At 42.7% G+C, this 17,415-nt stretch overlaps 1 protein-coding gene across 1 annotated transcript in view; it reads right to left on the bottom strand.

Moving 5' to 3' along the window:
• mgat5 (alpha-1,6-mannosylglycoprotein 6-beta-N-acetylglucosaminyltransferase) overlaps positions 1-4,700 on the bottom strand; it is a 57,971-nt gene extending 53,271 nt beyond the window's left edge. Inside the window, exons 1-2 of the mRNA XM_070930678.1 lie at positions 4,669-4,700; positions 4,265-4,542 (exon numbers count right to left, since the gene is read on the bottom strand). Of these exons, the coding sequence (XP_070786779.1) occupies positions 4,265-4,542; positions 4,669-4,700 (310 nt within the window). The remainder of the gene's footprint in view (positions 1-4,264; positions 4,543-4,668) is intronic.
• Between the last annotated feature and the right edge of the window lie 12,715 nt (positions 4,701-17,415).

Below are 17,415 nucleotides of genomic sequence, written 5' to 3' on the forward strand. Positions count from 1 at the left end.
TGATATTATCAATGGATTGTCTCATATGTGTACAGAACCAAGTGCTTGCTTTCCTCACATGATGATAATTGCAGCTTGTCTGTCACATACAAGCGCCACATTTTCCCCCTCACCGTGATGCATTTGACACGCCAGTTTTCATCACGTCAAGAGAGATTGGCAAGGGCACAACGAGGCCTGGCGGAGCACACCATCCCGATTCGTGTGAAGACAAACGCCAGAGCATTTGTCTGATTTGGACGGGCTGTGTGCTGGGAGGAGCGCAGCGAGACTGGGAAGAAACCAAACGGAAAAGCTTTGGAGCAGGGGCCTTGCCAAGCTGTTGGGCTGAACATAATTAGAAAAGAACAGGCGAGCCCAGTGTTAATGCCCCCCTCTGTTCACCTCTGGCACACAGGCCTCTGCCCACTCACTTCAGGCTGTACATCACAGAGATTCACCAGGCTTGTTTAATATCTTAGTTAATGTCAACATGCTTTACAAGAGGAAAGACAAAGATATGTAAACTTCCTGTATGTATAACTGGCTTCGTGCCTTTCTTGCACTTGCATTTACAATCAGCAGCAGCAGTTTGGATAGAAATATGAATCTACCAATCTTGTCAGAGAGAACGAAAGAAAAGCCTCAAAATCCATCTACTTAAGGCACAACACTTTCCTGCATACACTAAGACAGCAGGCCTTTCTCAGTCTGTGTTCTTGTCCTCATGGACCTGTGATACTTCCTCTGTCACAGCCCAGGCACTATTCCAATTCGAAGTCTTGACAAGTACAGTCCAAATTACCAGAGTGTAAGTGTTCTTGGTCCACCTGTTTAATCTGAGCCTGTCAGTGGCAAAAACAAGCACTTTTAGTGGACATACTTTTGACAAGCGCAGTTATGCAGCAGCTATTACAAGCGCGTTTTGCGGCTGCCGGCTGAGACGATCTACTGGACCAATGCCAAAACAGTTTGTACCTATTAGTCATTTAGACCCCAAAATATGTGCAGCAAAACAGAGCCCCCTCTGTGGATTTCTGGCTCCTAATATGTGCAGATCTCACCACACTTCAGCAAAAGGTTTTAAATGTGCATAAATGTCAACAAATGGAGGCAGTGTGATGTTTTGTTCTAACTATACATTAGAGTTATAGTTAGAGATAACAGGTGTAATGTTTCTTTTTTTCTCTAAAATCAGTCTGTTAGTGGACCTCTGAGTTGAGAACACTTAGAAATGTTGGTGGATATAAATTATATAAACTCAAAGCAAAAAATAAAAAATCTTCTCAAGTTTTACAATAATTAAATGTGAGACTGTGAGTCAGAGACCTTCATTAGCCAGTGTGTTAGAAAAGCATCCATGGCACTGTGAATAATGCTTCCACTTGTCCTTCTGTGCACTAACACTGCTGCCAGGTAACCAGATGAGTAATAGCACACCTAGGGACACATTTCTGCCTGTCTCAATATTTCTTAGCAAGGTAATGCCGTTGCAAAACAAATCCTGGAGCGGTAAACACACTGAACTTCGCTTTGCTTTTAATAATAGTGTCATATAAGATAATAATCTGGATGCACAATGACCTGGGATTTTTCATTAAGCCCATGAGCATTAAAAAGAAGTGATTACAGGGGAACATAAGCCCAAGGCATTCATCAGTGATCCCTATTGTTTATTGTCATCTGTGAAGCAAGCTTCAACCCAGCCAGGCAGTGCTCTTCTTATCTTGCCAGCGTAATATAACAAGCCGATAGAAGCAGAAGGAGCACACAATGACTTTCCACCCTAGAGAGGACGCAGAGGATTAGACCAGCAATATAAGCTTACACCACACCCAGTCCTGGATGTGGGCAGCTTGATTCTCCTGAATTCTGATACTGGCCCTACGGAGCAGGCCGGGGCCGAGAGTACAAGTGCGATGTGAGTCCACGCCACAAAGAAATCCACAATAGCTGCTGAGCTTGTGCGGCAAAAAGGGGCGATGTCAGGTGGCTTGTCACACCCGGCTGCACGGCTCAAGTTTCAGGGAGGGGTGGAACGGGAAACATCATATCTTTGTCACATCTGACGTTACCGTGGAGGAAGGAGATGGTGTGACGGCGCCTCTGGACAGGCCTCAGGTGAAGAGCTGTGTTTGGTGCAAACGTGGCACTGATGGGTCGACCTCGAAAGCAATTTTGACAGGAAGTGGGAGGCATACGTTTCCAACAAAGTACAATTCTAAGACATGCTATAAGCGATGGAAAAATAATCAAGTATAGAAGAGATTTTGTGAAACACCAAGAATTCAGCAGAAGAAGAATCAGCTCGGGTATTAGACATATTGACACACAGGCCCAAGACGCATGGCAGTAAAACGACACCTATATATAGATATATATATATATAGATATATATATATATATCTATATATAGTGGACAGGTACATTTTGGTCAGTTTTGCTTCAGTAAGACGTATAATCTTAAAATGTAGAAGACTTCAGCAGGCACAGGAAGTCGTAGTGCATTAAAATATTCATCAACAGGACGCAAATGTGGTTCATAAGATTTTAAATCAGTTAAATCACGAGTCTCTTAAAATGTTAATGTTTTAAAAAGATATCATAAGGTTGAGAAAGAGGAAAATTAAGAAATAAGGTGGTAACACAATGCGTAACAAGAAGATACTGAAAGACACTAGCTTGAGCTATACTATATTTAGCACTAACCAGAAAGTATCTAATACTGGCAGGCTGACACATCACATCATGCTTTTCAACAGGTGTGTTTCTCACAATCAGCTCGACCAACAAAGCAATATTCCAACCATGGTCCAAGTTCCTCCTTTCAGCAGACGCAATGTTAAATTCAAATGCATTACGATTTTATGGGTCATTTACGGGTAGCAAAAGGAGGAAACCCTGTTTCCCCTTAAACTCATTACAAATCGTATCAGGGCAAATCATCGACCAAGTGAGTGAACACAGGAAGCACAAAGCATCCTGCTGCCTCCCTATCTAATCAAGGACATGAAATGGATTTTGATGCGATATTGGACGGAGGTCAGCAGACTGTGCTGCTGCTCCGGCAGCACCGTGGAAATCAATCCATCATATGAGGGAACAAAACGAGCTGGACAGGACGCTGTTCCCTGCAAACTCTGGATGATGTTATAAGAAAATCTGCGGCCTGGGCTTGGATCACATTTAACGCAAATGAATCCCATGATTAATGTCGAGGATAACTCTTATGTAAATGTAGTATTAAGACGTAGCTTCTGCTACTAGCTACATGTGTGGGGAATTATAGCTGTACAAACTAACCGTCTCTATTCTTCATCTTGAGTTATTAATACCAGGTCATACTGAATTACACATTACTAATAAGCCAAATGTTGAGGTTTGAGGTGAATGGAAAGTACAGCCTGCTGACAGTACGTTACATAGTGGTTTGGCATTTAAATCAAGGAAAAGAGAGAGACCTGTAAACTTGAGCTTAAAAAGCTAAGCAGGTACTGTACTTGTTTCTTTGAGCACTCCAGCTTCTTCTGATTTAATCCCTGGAGCTTTACTGTATCCTGTTGTTTCTCTGGGCATTAGAGAACAATCAATTCCAATCTCAGGTTTCTAATGAAGCCTCCCATCGAGCCATACAGGTCTATTAATGGCATGAATAACTTATTGATGGGTCTTTTGGACCTGTGCTATTACAGAGTTATGCTCCAATGCAGCTGTATAAGCGTTAAACCTCCCAGACAAGTTTTCTTGAATATCTGCAATGTTGTGCATGCTCACGAGGTAGACAAGTGGAACCATTCAATCTAATCTAATCTAAAGAAGATGTAAAAGAAAAGAAGATGTAAACTCTGTTAAAGGAAGGTTATGGCTCATGCAACATCAATTAATATATTAATTTTGCTATGCTAAAAACAGGCTCTAGCTCCTTCCATACATGTTAGGCATTTCTTGCTATTCTCTTGTAACGTAAGAAACAAAACAGAAGATAACTCTAGTCAGCCGAAATGTTCTACAGTGGAAGGAGAAGACTGGCTCTGCTGCGTGGTCTCACGGTATGAGGGTATATGACTACTGTTACCATAATTGGGGGATGTACACAGGAGGTATAATGTTGCAATAGACCCATCGGGCCAAACCGTAATAACTAGCTTTCTGTTGTTTGCACCTGTCCCTCTCACCTCATGCACTATCCTCATGTCTCTCCCGCTGCACCCGCCTGGGGCGACGCGCCTCACAGTTTGAAAACATCTGGGTTACATTAACTGCAGCTAGAGAGCTGGCTACTCACCGTAAGCTGTCATGGTACCCACATAGGGCCCATCCATGACACTTTGGTTCTCCTCAGCCAGGGCCTTGATGTAGCGCTTGCTGAGGTCCAGGATCTGCTGCCTGAGCACAGCGCTATTCTCATGGCTGGCTCGCTGCTGGATGGTGAAATGCAGCAGCATCATGCCCCAGATGAACCCAAAGCTGACCAGGAAGAAGCCCAGCTTCTGGGACGACAGCTTCCACAGGAAGGGTGTAGCCATGCTGACTTGACAGGGAGTTGTTGGGGCTGCTGTGAGTCTGATTTAACCGAGGGAAGGTGCAGAGGTCGGGGAGCAGAATCAGGAGGGCAGGCGGGGCATAGCTGTGTCAGTCGGTGTAACTGCAGCGGTTTTTCAGGGGTGGTGTACGGCTTGTTTGCCTCACCGGTGTGATTTCCTTCTCTGACCCATCCTCATCGCTCAGTAACATCTCAGTGGACGGAGTCCGACCCGTTGCATTCTGCGGCAGAAAAGACAGACAAAGAAGGAAGAGAGATGAGTGGTTTGTGTGCGAAACACAGATAATGAGGGACTTCCCTCTCCCAACCCAATCCCACATGTATATGATTACAATAACAACGCTGATAACTTGACAGGGAGTCAGCAGTGTTAGCCATAATTCAGAGTAAACTGAAGAAACCGACGTACGTAAGTAGTAGTGAAAGTTCCAAGAGCTCAAAATAACTAATAACAATCATTATTATTTTGTCTGACCAACAGTTCGAACCCAAAAATATTCAACTTACAATGATAAAAAGACAAAAGAGCAGCACATCTCCGTATCTGAGAAGCTGGATATTTGCCATATTTCCTTGATAAATTACTTTACTGACAATGACTTAATTATAAAAATTGTTTATGGTTAATTTTCTGTCAAGCAATCAATGAATTGTTGCAGCACTAAACTATACCTTCAAGCAGAAACTTAGCAAACCTTATGTCCTGTTATATAAGGTAATGCTGCACTGAGGTTGAACTGACAACGGTTTGGGGACCAACTTCACAGCAGAAGACCAGACACTAGAGCAGCATTACAGCTGCTGAAAAACAGTGCAGGTAGGCATCATGAAGTTCATTTTAATAGGTTTTAGAGAATGAGGAACTAGCTGTCCCGGTGTGGCGGTATTAGACAGGTCTCCGGCCTGTTACTTTAAGCAGAGCAGCCAGTTTAGAACTGCAGCATACCACACAGCACAGAGGCACACTGTATCCAAACTGGAGGTCGCTGTGTGAGGAAGCTCCTCCAGTATGCACGCAGGATGGTGACGCACCGAACTGTTCATTTGACTGGGTGGGAGAGGTTGAATGGAAGCATACAGTATAGTGAGCCAGACTGGGTATGCAGGGAAAACTGCTCCTCACCTTGTTTTGTCGACAATGTATGAATTTACATTTTTAAGTGTTGTGCTTCTCTGACTCCTGAAGGAGAGGCTACACACAACAGCCTTGTCTCACCCAAACAGTGTGAGCTTTATGACTGATGGCGCTGTATGGAGTTTATGCAAGAGGGTTTATAGTTCCCTCGAAATATAAATATTTGCATAGCCTACAATTTATCTTCCTTGCTGACAAGTGAGAACACAAACTGAATTCTTTCCAAGTGTTAGACAAGACAAATTTAAGAAGCTGTCTGTCCTTGTCTGTGTGTGTTTGTGTGTGGGTGAGCATTTGTACATATGTTTCAAATGTAAAAGGTCAAAGGTTTACTCCCACTAAAGGAAAGAATAATGCGTAGGCAGCAAAAGGTCAGGGACAAGGTGAATTAGTTAAAGTTTTGCTCAATTTGTTGTTCACAGCAGAACTCTGAACCTCAAGTAAAACCTGTCAATCATCTAGTTGATGAAATGTCAGAAAATAGTGGAAAAGGGAAAATCGACTCACACAGAAAGTGTTAACGTGCTTGCGTGTAAATGATCTTACAGTGAGTGACTGAGCCTGTTGTTTAAAACCACAGGCTCTTTATCATTTCCTGTGCATGCAACTTTTACTTTGTTCTGCAGTCACGCCTCACAGCATTTTCCAGCATCTCAAGACGATGTTAGACCCATTAAGGCTGCTATTAACTACACACTGTTTGTAGCAGCAGCAGAAAACAAAGGGTCCGTGTTATTTGTCCCATATCATCCATAGTCCAATGGATATAGTTGGAGACAACAAAATGAGCTTCATAGATCTGAGAATAAAGCCCACCAGGCTTAATGTGAACACTAAACTGTAATATGCTACTTTGGTACTTGCTTTCTTTATTTCTGATTGAACACAACCATGCCAATGACAACACATTTGGCCAAAACCATCAGAATTTGGCCTATAACAGAAAATGAGACAGCCCTGCAGCACTTGTGAATCTGTTAAATAGTGCAACAAGTCTTAACTGACAACCTCAAGGCAATCTATGCACAGCTAAATAAATGCCTCTGGCTTCAGGCATTAAGCCACAACAACAACAACAACAGCAACAAAATCTTTCCAGCACGCAATCAAGCCAAAAGAAAAAGGTGTTCGATGTCCTCTCATCTGCATTCAACCGCTGTAGCTGTAAAGGAGGCTGAGTGTTGGGAGGGGATTTCTGCAGTCTTGCTTTCAAACTGCGTCTCTCTTATACTCTTTCATAGCTGCTCTAACCAGGTCAGGACCACAGCCACCTGCATGGACGCAACACTGCGAGAAACCCAACAACTCATGATTTCACCTGTCCATATCTGAATCATTGTATCTATTGATCTCAGAACGAGGCACAGCAAAGATGGTCAAATCTGGACCAAACTGTCGGCAGAAAATCATCAGCACATTCCCGAGAAACACAAAAGGCAGCCACACAAAGGGCTCTTTTCACCTTACATCCATCAGCTTCATAAATAGGTCAGAGACAGCTGCAAGCAGCTTCCAACAGGGCTGGAATCTCACAGCAGGTTATGACACACCATAATTGTTCAGTCATTTAAGACAAGGGCACGTTAGTTTTCTGTGTAGACAGAGATCTTTTTAAGACATGGAAAACGCAAATTCCTGCATCTTTTCTTTTTACATTTAACCGACTCTTAATTTGCTCTATGATGTGTGCAAAACAATGCTTTCGGTGGAAAGAAAAAAAAGAATCTCTGCACTGCACTGTGAATTCATGAGACAAGCCCTTGGCAGCAGCGCTGTGCAATCTGCAACGCTGATAACATCGGATGTCTCTCATTGCTTGGGACTCACTTGCTCGGAGGGGAGCAGGAAAAGGCTGGCAGCGCTCGTTGGGTTGGGCGCCGACAAGGATGGGAGGCTTTGGGGCTGTTTATCAGAGAGGAACGCTGCTCGGGCTGCCCTGTGGTACGTCACTGTAAGAAGCGCGAGCCAAAACCTACACAGAACATTGACTCAAGCGCTTCAGTTTCTGAATACACACAATCTCAGTCGGAGCTGGCTCCCTTGTCTGGCCTGATGTCCTGTGTCCATCCGTCTTATTTAAGACTGAAAATGAGCACGCAACATCAGTCCTTTATTAGGAAACTTTCCAATCAAAGGCTGCCCTATAAGCTGTATAGAAAGCCCCCCCCCCCCCCAGCACTGCATATATCTCCTCTCAGTTACCTTCTGGTTTCTAATTCAGGATCTTTATTTGTCTGGAAGGGAGCCCTTTGGCTCTCAGCAGCAACAGCCCGGTGAAACTCTGCGTGTTGACAGCCAGCTGGGGTTGCAGAATATATGATCCTTCGCAACTTGAGACGATAACGTAACAACCTGCTGAATGCTTTTTTCATTGTTGTGCCGTGTGCACAAAACCCTGTAGGTTCAAGAGGCAGTGAAGACAGAAACAATTGAATCATTCAAGCCTGGGAGAAACTGCTGTCCTCCCAAATCTGCTACAGAGGACGTTTCCCTGTTAGGGACAACAGAGCTGAGATTTCAGCTCGACAGCTGCATCTGTTGTTCAGTTTAGTATTGACCACACTCATAATTAACAGAAGAGGGGCTGTTCTATACCGTAGCAAGGAAATAACAGAAATATATTTTCAAAGATGGATATGAGGAAAAGCAGTTTCCAAGTGACGCCCTAATTTGCCTTCTGAAATTAAATTTCAGGTTTCCTGGGTCCTGTCTCTCCATTTTCACACTGTGTTTCTAATGAGAACCATTTATTTTCTGTTTTTGATTGTTGCACTGATAACCTTTATATTTAAACACAAAAGAAAGCCTTTACTTTACCAGAACAGAGTGGATGAACAACTGATCAACATAAAAGACTAATTAATGTTAAAGTGAAAAACAAATGAATCTAAATTAAATACAAATATAAGAACCAAACACATCAACAAATCATTACCAGTGCAGCTGAGTGCTTTTTAATAGTCGTATAACAAGTTGAACAGACAACATCTGTTTAAAATCAAGGTGTGGAAAGTGATTTGAAGTTCAATACACTGTGTATCTGGCAGGTCAAAGAGCTGGTGGGTCAATTTCCTGTCAAGAACTGCACTATGAATGCTAAAATTTCAAAATAAATCCATGACAATGTTACTAAAAAGCACAAATTAGGGGACAGATACAAGAAAATTTCCTTTCCATCAAAATAATCATCTCAGGCTTTAATATCTTTCCAGCCGAGTCCTAATCACACAGCCTTTGCCCTTATTCTAACATTTGCTGAATTGTTAAGACCAGACCAGATTGTGGAGCGAGGTAAAGCTGAAAATAACTTCCTTAAAAGTGTAGTTTAGGGGATATTCCATAAGGTGACGCAGGCTGAGGGAGGTCTAGATTCATTCCAGTGCATTACTCCAGGTCTAAACGAGAGAGCATTCTACTGAACTGAAATAACATACACTAAGAGCAAGTTGCATAACCACAGAAAGTAGTGAAATAGGCTCTAGATGTCGCGGCGGCCATCAATTATGAATTGACTTTGAAAAAGTATCCATTTTTCTCCTGAATATAAATAGGCTTTCATAGAGCTCCACTTCTCACACTCAGGTAACTTCAGAGCTCTCTGGTGGTGACAGCCAGCAGCCTCACTTTTCAAAGAATGGCTGTAACCCACGCTATACTCCAGGCCAGATATTCAGTTTACACTCACAGAAGACCAGAAAATACATTTGGGAAGCATGGAACCATTTTTGCTCATAAAATTCCTTAACGATTAATTGATTATTATGGCAGAGTAATTTTCTGTCAATCGACTAATAGTCTAATCATTTCAGTACTGCTAAGCTCTGCCCCACACGACATCAAAACTTCACCTAAGACAAACGCCAACAAATAAGTAAATAACATAAATGAATGAATGAATGAATGAATGATGTTTATTCATTTATTTTATTTACTATTTATTTATATGAAGATTCAAGATGGCCTCGTGTCTAACTTAGCCCACCTTTCTCTCTCACTGATGCTGTGACGGCCATCACAGACGCTTAGAGACTCCGCTCTTGGGATTATCTCCAAGCATCGTTTCAAAAAACTCATCCAGGAAAGCGTAATTCCTCATTCCAGTCAGCGTCCATGCTCTCCCAGACTAAGACTGTGCTGGTTCGCCTGTTGCCCGGCCAAAGGAGACGTGATCCTGATGATATGGCCCTGCTACCATGGAGACCGGTGTGACTCTGCATCTTAATGGCCTTCTTCACATAAGCCCCGCCTCTTAATTATTCATTAGGCCCTCCAGAGAAACAGGGCCCCGCTGCAGCTTCACCACCTTACTGGTGTGAATCCAGCTCGTAACCAGATATTATGAGCCAGCACCACGGTCTGAGACAGGCTCTTCCTGCAGCTATGTCCAGGAAGTGTATCTAAAATTTGAGAGGCACCCAGATCAATATTAATGTGTTCTTTATTGAGTCACTGATGGGCTCAAACACCTCTTCAAGGGTGCCAATTTCAAGGTTTTGTTTGCATATTCACACAGGTTTTTCAAGAGACGAACAAAGCTTTCTCTTACTTTCATAATCCATCATTAATAAACATAAATCTGATAGTGAGGGGGCCATGAAAATGTATATAGCCTTTTTGTAGGGTGAAGAGAAAGAAATACTCATTTTCGGGTTTTTTTGGCTTCCTGTAAGTCAGACCATAAGGAAGGAAGTTGATCTACCAGAGTGACAAAGTAACACGCCACTAAAGGAAGTAAAAAAAACTCATTACTATCAACACAAGCACACATTCATTTACATACATTTACAATAAACACATGCTGCTGGGTCAGCTGACAAAACCTGTCCTTTTGTTGAGCATTCAAATCAAACGTTGTCACGGCTACATCTCTCTACATCTCCTTCTCCCCTTCTCTTGCCACCTCCATCTGTCTGATCAGAGTGTCACCGGGATCTAACATGACTATGTGGACTTCTATACAGGAAACTCAATTTAACTTTGCTGATTTGGTCTGTTCGCGTCATATGACACGTTGCTTGAAGTATTCAATATCTTTGCTGGCTAAAGAGGGTCTTTGGTCTCAAGATGTCTCTTGTGTTCACATCATTGCCGCATCTGACAGTTTTTCCTGTAGAAGAGGTGCGGGACAGCTAGCTCCCTTTCTGGACTCACCGCTCAGTAACACACTGTGAACCACAGAGTTCAGAGCCCAGCGTCTGACAACATTGACCTCCAAAAAGAAATCACCTCAGCACTTTTGGAGCCGGGAAAAAGCTTCACTTCAGGAAACCAAGTAGGAGGTGACCAAAATCTTCTCTATTTTGATGGTACTGTGTTCATAACGGTCCTGATTTTGTGGACACAACGTAAAAGCCAAAACACAAAAAGGAAACAGGACTGTTTGTTGTAGATCCTGAGATATGGCTCATCATATTAACAAAAAGGGAAGTTGACCAACTCCACCCAGTGAATACTTTACAGGTACTGCTCTTTACATTGGATTTTGGACCCTGAGTCTTAGACTGCCCTCAATAACAGACACATATAACCAACACTCAAGCTGTCTGCATACTGTAAAGCTTGTTTTTTTGTTGAAGCACTGGTTTCTTTTGTCCTTAAGGACTGATCACTTTCCTCAGATCAGCACTGACAGGTTTAACTTGCCACAACATGCCATGAGGCGAGAGGTAGAGGAGGACAGGACCACCCTGAGCATGACCTGCATGTCGAAAAACAAGCCCGGTGATAAGTGTGGGTAGGAATTGCAGATGAGGTGCAGAGGGTAGACTGGGCACTTCCTTTTTCCTGTCATCGCCACAGACAAGCTCTGTTGTTATGACAACACAAGTTGGCTTTGACGAAAGAAGAAGATCAAGAGGAACAAGATGCAGACACACATCCAGATACGCATCATATACTCTTAAAGCAAAATTAAATAGCAAAGCATATTCAGCAAACACAACCATTCTTTGAATATATCACCATGCCTGTGACGGCCTTCACTGACTACATTAAATCTAAAAACCCCTAACCCTCTGCACTACGTGCCTAACTCGTAACACTTTCCCCAACATAAAACTAATCCTAATTCTGGTCTTCACTCTTAATGCAATCCAAATCCTCTAAAAGCCTTTAAAGAAGTCAGGATTGGCAAAATGTCCTCACTTTCTATCCTCGTGACATAAAATATAACAGCACAAACTCCAGCCGGACACATTTGCTTCTTCTTTATGTGGAGGTACCTGAACGTTTCTGAACCCAGTGTTTCCCATTAATTATCTAATTTGTCCCGCCTAGAGGGTCTGAGGTCCACCCACCACAGTCTCACTAAATCCTGTGGGAAACACTGCAGACCATCTTACAAAGCTTGTGGTTTACAAACACTAATTCTTACAACTTATTAGTGACAGTGACAGTAGTTATGTTGGAATGCTGGTATTTCCTGTTTCTTGGGGCTGAGCTGAGGCTGAGGCATTTTTATTATTCCAGTATTCCAGGTTTGACAAGTGACTGAAATAAGCAGCTAAGTTGCCAACAGTGGAACCCCTATTTACTACATTGTAATGTAGTTACATCTTTAACAGCCGTTCACAGTTCAATATCCCACATATGAGTGAAATCTTTCAACAGTCTCTGAGACAAAAAACAGGCATGAAATTGAGGACGTGATTTATGTTAGAGGTTACAGTAAAGGACTTTTTGAAAATCCCTAATCTTCCTTTTATTACCTCTTCAGTTTTTCCGTCATTGCCCTGGATGTGAACAGCTTTTCAAGCGGATTTACCGCAGGTCGTAGGTCCTACCAATGAACATTTTTCTACAGTTCAGATGTGCAGCACGATTAAATGAGTGCCCTGGAACTGCACAGCTCCAAACAGTAGACTGACTGTAAAGAAGCGAGTGTGTGTGTGTTGCATGATGGGAAAGAGCCTCTACAGAGTGGAGAACGCCCAGGTGGAGTGGGGTTTCTGATTAAAGTGCAATGAACATGGCACAAACTTCTACCAACAGGCAGATTTTATACCTCGGTCTGACCTCAACTAAGAGAAGACAGGTGTGTGTGTGTGTGTGTGTGTGTGTGTGTGTGTGTGTGTGTTTGTGCTGAGCGAACAGGAGCCCTTTAATCACAGAAAGGCCAAGTGTTCCACTTCCCTGCATGGCATCCATCACCACAGCCCAGTTCTCCCTGATCACCTCCATCTTCAATCCCTCCTTCCTCATCCTTCCATTGCCTCTGCTGGCTCTCCACCCAAGCCCACCAACACACACATACACACACCCTCCTACGATTTCTTGCCAGTGAAGCATGCCACCGAAGCAAAGCTCCTTTTCCTCAGGATTTATAATCCCAAAGGCTCCCGCAAAAAGGTGACTGAAAGAGCTCTTTATAAAGCCGGGGGCAGTTGGTGGTTCACCTCAGGATGGTCACAACACTCAGCATTAGCTCTCAGCCCACAGTCGAGGATCACAAGCAGGGGGGAGGGAGGTTTTTGCTGGGTCACATTGAATAAGATCAGATATAGTTTACTGCCCCAGTAGGGAAATTTGTCCTGAAGTCCTTGTTGCTGATCACTCACCAAAACCGTACCACAAGCACCCTTAATAGACATAAAGACGCCTTGACAAGCTCCTTGTTGAAAGTACACACAATCACATTTGCAGCCTGCATGATAATGACACACGATACATCTCATATAATCTAATCAGCATGTCATAACCGAATTATATGAGACTACTCATGGAGCAGACTAAAAATTACTGGACTGCACTGGTGAGCTAAGTGCTTCAGCAATGAGCCGGAGTGGGCTATTACACACCAGAGCAGAAAATCAAGCTTGTCATTCTCCTTAAATCCTTGTTACAGACTGATTTCACTTTTCAGGTTTTACACTACTCCTGCTGCTCCACAACAAACAGCCGTAAAACACGAAGCACATGAATAATCTTGACATGCAACTCTGCTGTTATGAGTCATCAAGTAATGACATGTACTGTTATTGTCAATCAAGCCTAATGTCAAAACAGGTGTTTATGTGTAATGCTAGCCAGAAATGCAGGTCATGATGAACTTCCACAGCCTGTTATCTGAGTCTGTATCACCAAGACCCAACCTCATCTCTGGAAGCAAATATGTCTCCCTGGTTGGCTCCTGTTTTACCACTTGTGTCTGTTAAAACTGTTGTAAAATACAAGTTGAGTGCAACCCTGTCAGGTGAGAAGGCTGTCTGTCACTGCGACACACTGACTGAGTGCAGCTGTAAATGTTGCCTGCTTTCTCCTTGGTGACAAAAAAAATGGAGAAATAACCACTTAATAAAGCACTTGTGGTGAATTACATACAATAGCTTTGAGTAGCATCATTAGCTGCTGTACTGTAAATATGCACCTTAACCAAGACAGGCTGGCTATGACTTTATTTGACGTTATTCTTGAACAACCTGTTCGAGACAATGATGTCAGAGACAGCCTGTGGGTTCGCCGTCAATGTCTACATTATCACACAGTGTAACTATCACTTCTTTATAAGCTAGCTGAGCCTGCTGTGTAATAACAATGGGACCCCCTGCTCGCTGCGGCGATTATCGTTGTGATTCCCTAACTGGCTGGAAAGAAATACATATATATCAGCTAGCGTTGACGTTAGCTGTTCAGCTCTATTACCAACCAGGTCCGCTTTTCTATGGCTAACCGACTTACATGCAAGCTATCACAGTGTCCGGCTACATTAGCTTTGTTATGGGGCTCGAGACGGCTAGCAGGCTCGCTCGACCACCACACATTTCACAACAAAACACGCACCGCCGCAATGACAAGTCGCCCACTCCCGAGCACACACAGCTAAACACTGCGCCTCTTCTTCCAGCATTATTTCCCGGACAATGGTGCAGGAAAAAAATGCGCTCCGGAGCTGTTACGCTGACAGAGAGGGGCTCACCTTTTTAATGGTTTCTGTCGGTGGCCCGCGGTGATGTTATACGGCGGTAATATGACTTAAAAATCCAGGGAGAGGGCGAGCGGAGACGTCGTTGTGCGGAGCAGACTGGAAAGATGAGATTCTAGCCTCAGCGCACGAGCCTCTGTGTTTGCTCTGCCCACTTGCAGAACGCGAATCACAGTTTAGGGTCCGTCTGCGTGTTAGCGTCCCGCAGGAAACGTACAGCCGCGGTGGAAGCCAAGCCACGCACGCTTACGCAAGCGCTGTGCCGTTACAGTACAAAGTTGACGCACTTGTGCTTTACTGAAGTACCACCTTGTACCTTTCACCACAGACTGTATATAAAGATAGATAGATAGACATGACAGCTCCCCAAAAGTGATAAACCGGAGGGAGCGGCCCTCCGTGTTATCGGATGGGACGTGGGCCAAACTAAAAAATCAAAGTCCAAATCAAATAGTTTGGTTTTAGTCAGGCAGGGTGTATGGGGCAGGACCTCTTTACCAATTGTATATACAATACAATACAATTCTACCTTGACCAGCGACACAGTAAAATGCTACTAACATGACATCAATGCAATGCAACCCTTGCAGGAGGTAATTGTCTGCATTGAGTCCTTTCACCTTTAATTCGTAAGTACATTTTGCAAATAACACTTTTACTTAAGTAGCGTTTTCAATGAAGGGCTTTAACTTGTAATGGAGTATTTCTACACTGTGCTATTGTTACTTTTACAAAGGATCAGAATATTTCTTGAACAAATTCTGTATTATTAAAATAAAATACCTTCACAAAAACGACTTTTCAAGAATCAGTAAGTAATTAACAGCCATCGGTCTCAATACTTCAAACAGTGTGATGTATGTTTAATTAATTACCAAATGCCACAACTTGCAATTAATCAAAAATGATGATGTCTGAACGGTAGTTAAACAGAAAGGGGCGATATAAAAGAGGACGGTCCCTAACTACATGGTCATGCTTTCACAGACCTATGAAAGCTTTGTGTTTACTGCCATCTGCTGGCAGTCAGACGCTACAGGCTCTTTAGACCTCACAGCACAACCTTGTAGAACCTTCAGTAGCTGAAATTCAACGTTACTAAATCATTTTGGAAGACAAATAAGGTTTTGTCTTTTGTATATATCTGCTCTGTTGCCAGTCCTCCTGTTGTGCATGCTTTGTATTTTCTGACTCAGCTGGTAATTATTGTGGAAATTAGATCTAACATTAAGGTACTTATATTCATACCAGTATTCAGAACATAAAAATAGATAACTGCGAGGCAGAAATACAATAACGTTTCAACTCGTCCACCACAGGAAAGAGAGGTGAGGGAGGCTGACAGGGAGAGGGGGGACCTGCTGTGAGGAGATAAACACTGAAAGCAAAAGGTGGAGAAAAAGCTGTGGATACAGCAGCGCCTTCAGGGAAATTCTTTGTTCACTCTTAGGTCCTTGCATTCAAGGTTCCCCTGTGTTTATTTCTGCCTGTTGAGCATGAAGGACTAGTGATTGTGATTTGTTGTAAATGCAGGATACATGTTTTCAAATTGCTAAACGTATTTGGCTCGACATGAAAATGTTTCCAAGATTCAACAAGAAAGGTGGATTTCCCATGAAAGCAAGACCAAGATGACTTTGCATGTATTTCCATAAACAAAATCAGTAGCAAAGTTGCTTGTTTTGCTGCTCTTGTATTTTGCACTGTGCAACACAACAGCAACTTGATTTGCTGGGACAGACACAGTCAATATCAGTTCTTTTTCAGGTGTATTATATTCATAAATCAATGAGACAGTTTCCTGCGGATAAAAAAAACACAACTCTCAAGCTCAGTGTCTGAGAAAATAGATTTATTATTCAAATAAGCGACATATACACAGTGGGTTCATGGTTCTAATCATCAGAAAGAGCGTGAATACAGTTGAGCAACAATCATTTACAGAATATTAAGTTTATGTTATTATCATACAGCTCCACGGGGCATACCATCAATGATTCACATTCATATTATATTCAAACATATATAATTTACTATACAGACAGAAAGAGCTGAAGGCAGAGGAGAGCTAGATTTCCCCTTAAGGCACTAGTGAAAGTAAAATCGCATTTACTACCATCAGTTTGCACTGAATAACATGAAAACAGCTGGGGTAAACTTGTTTGCATGCCTTTTCTTTTCTTTGGAGGCTGATTTATCAAACTGAAAACACAGCTTTAATCTGAAATACACTGTGAGACTGTGACCATCTCAGACAAGGATTGATAGTAGACATGAGTGTGAGACTGTAAAAGTAAGGAAAGTGTATTTTCAAAGAGAAATCTATCTTCATTACGCAGCTCAAGCAGATGAATAAACCCTAGATTGAAGTGGTAAGGCATCGCCTCATTAAGAAAAGGAGCCTGCAAAGTCTGCAAAGCTCACACCGCCCCAATAAGAGACTAATTACTTTGGCTGAAACACATTCTTAACAGCATTTCCTTGTCTATTAATTCGATCTCGTAATGTAAAAACACAACATAATCCACAGAGGAAAGGGGACAGCTCAAATGATGAAAAAACCTTATGCATCCCGTTATTACATTCACAACTTGAAATTATTAGGGTTCGATTAGCAGATTAACTGTGAGCAGGAAGGGGAAACACTTTCAGTAGAGCTCCCAACAACCTCCATCATTGGCTGATGGACAAAATGTTATTTTTACCTGTAAGTTTTGACATCTCCAATTGACCGTTAAGCCCCTGCTGAGCCCAGCTACTTTTGGTAAGCTATGATTGGACAATGGCTGCACGGGGAGGGGTTTAGCTAATGGCCAATTGCATGAGAAATATCAGCAG

Source organism: Enoplosus armatus, chromosome 24, assembly GCF_043641665.1.
Source record: "Enoplosus armatus isolate fEnoArm2 chromosome 24, fEnoArm2.hap1, whole genome shotgun sequence".
Taxonomy (NCBI): domain Eukaryota; kingdom Metazoa; phylum Chordata; class Actinopteri; order Centrarchiformes; family Enoplosidae; genus Enoplosus; species Enoplosus armatus.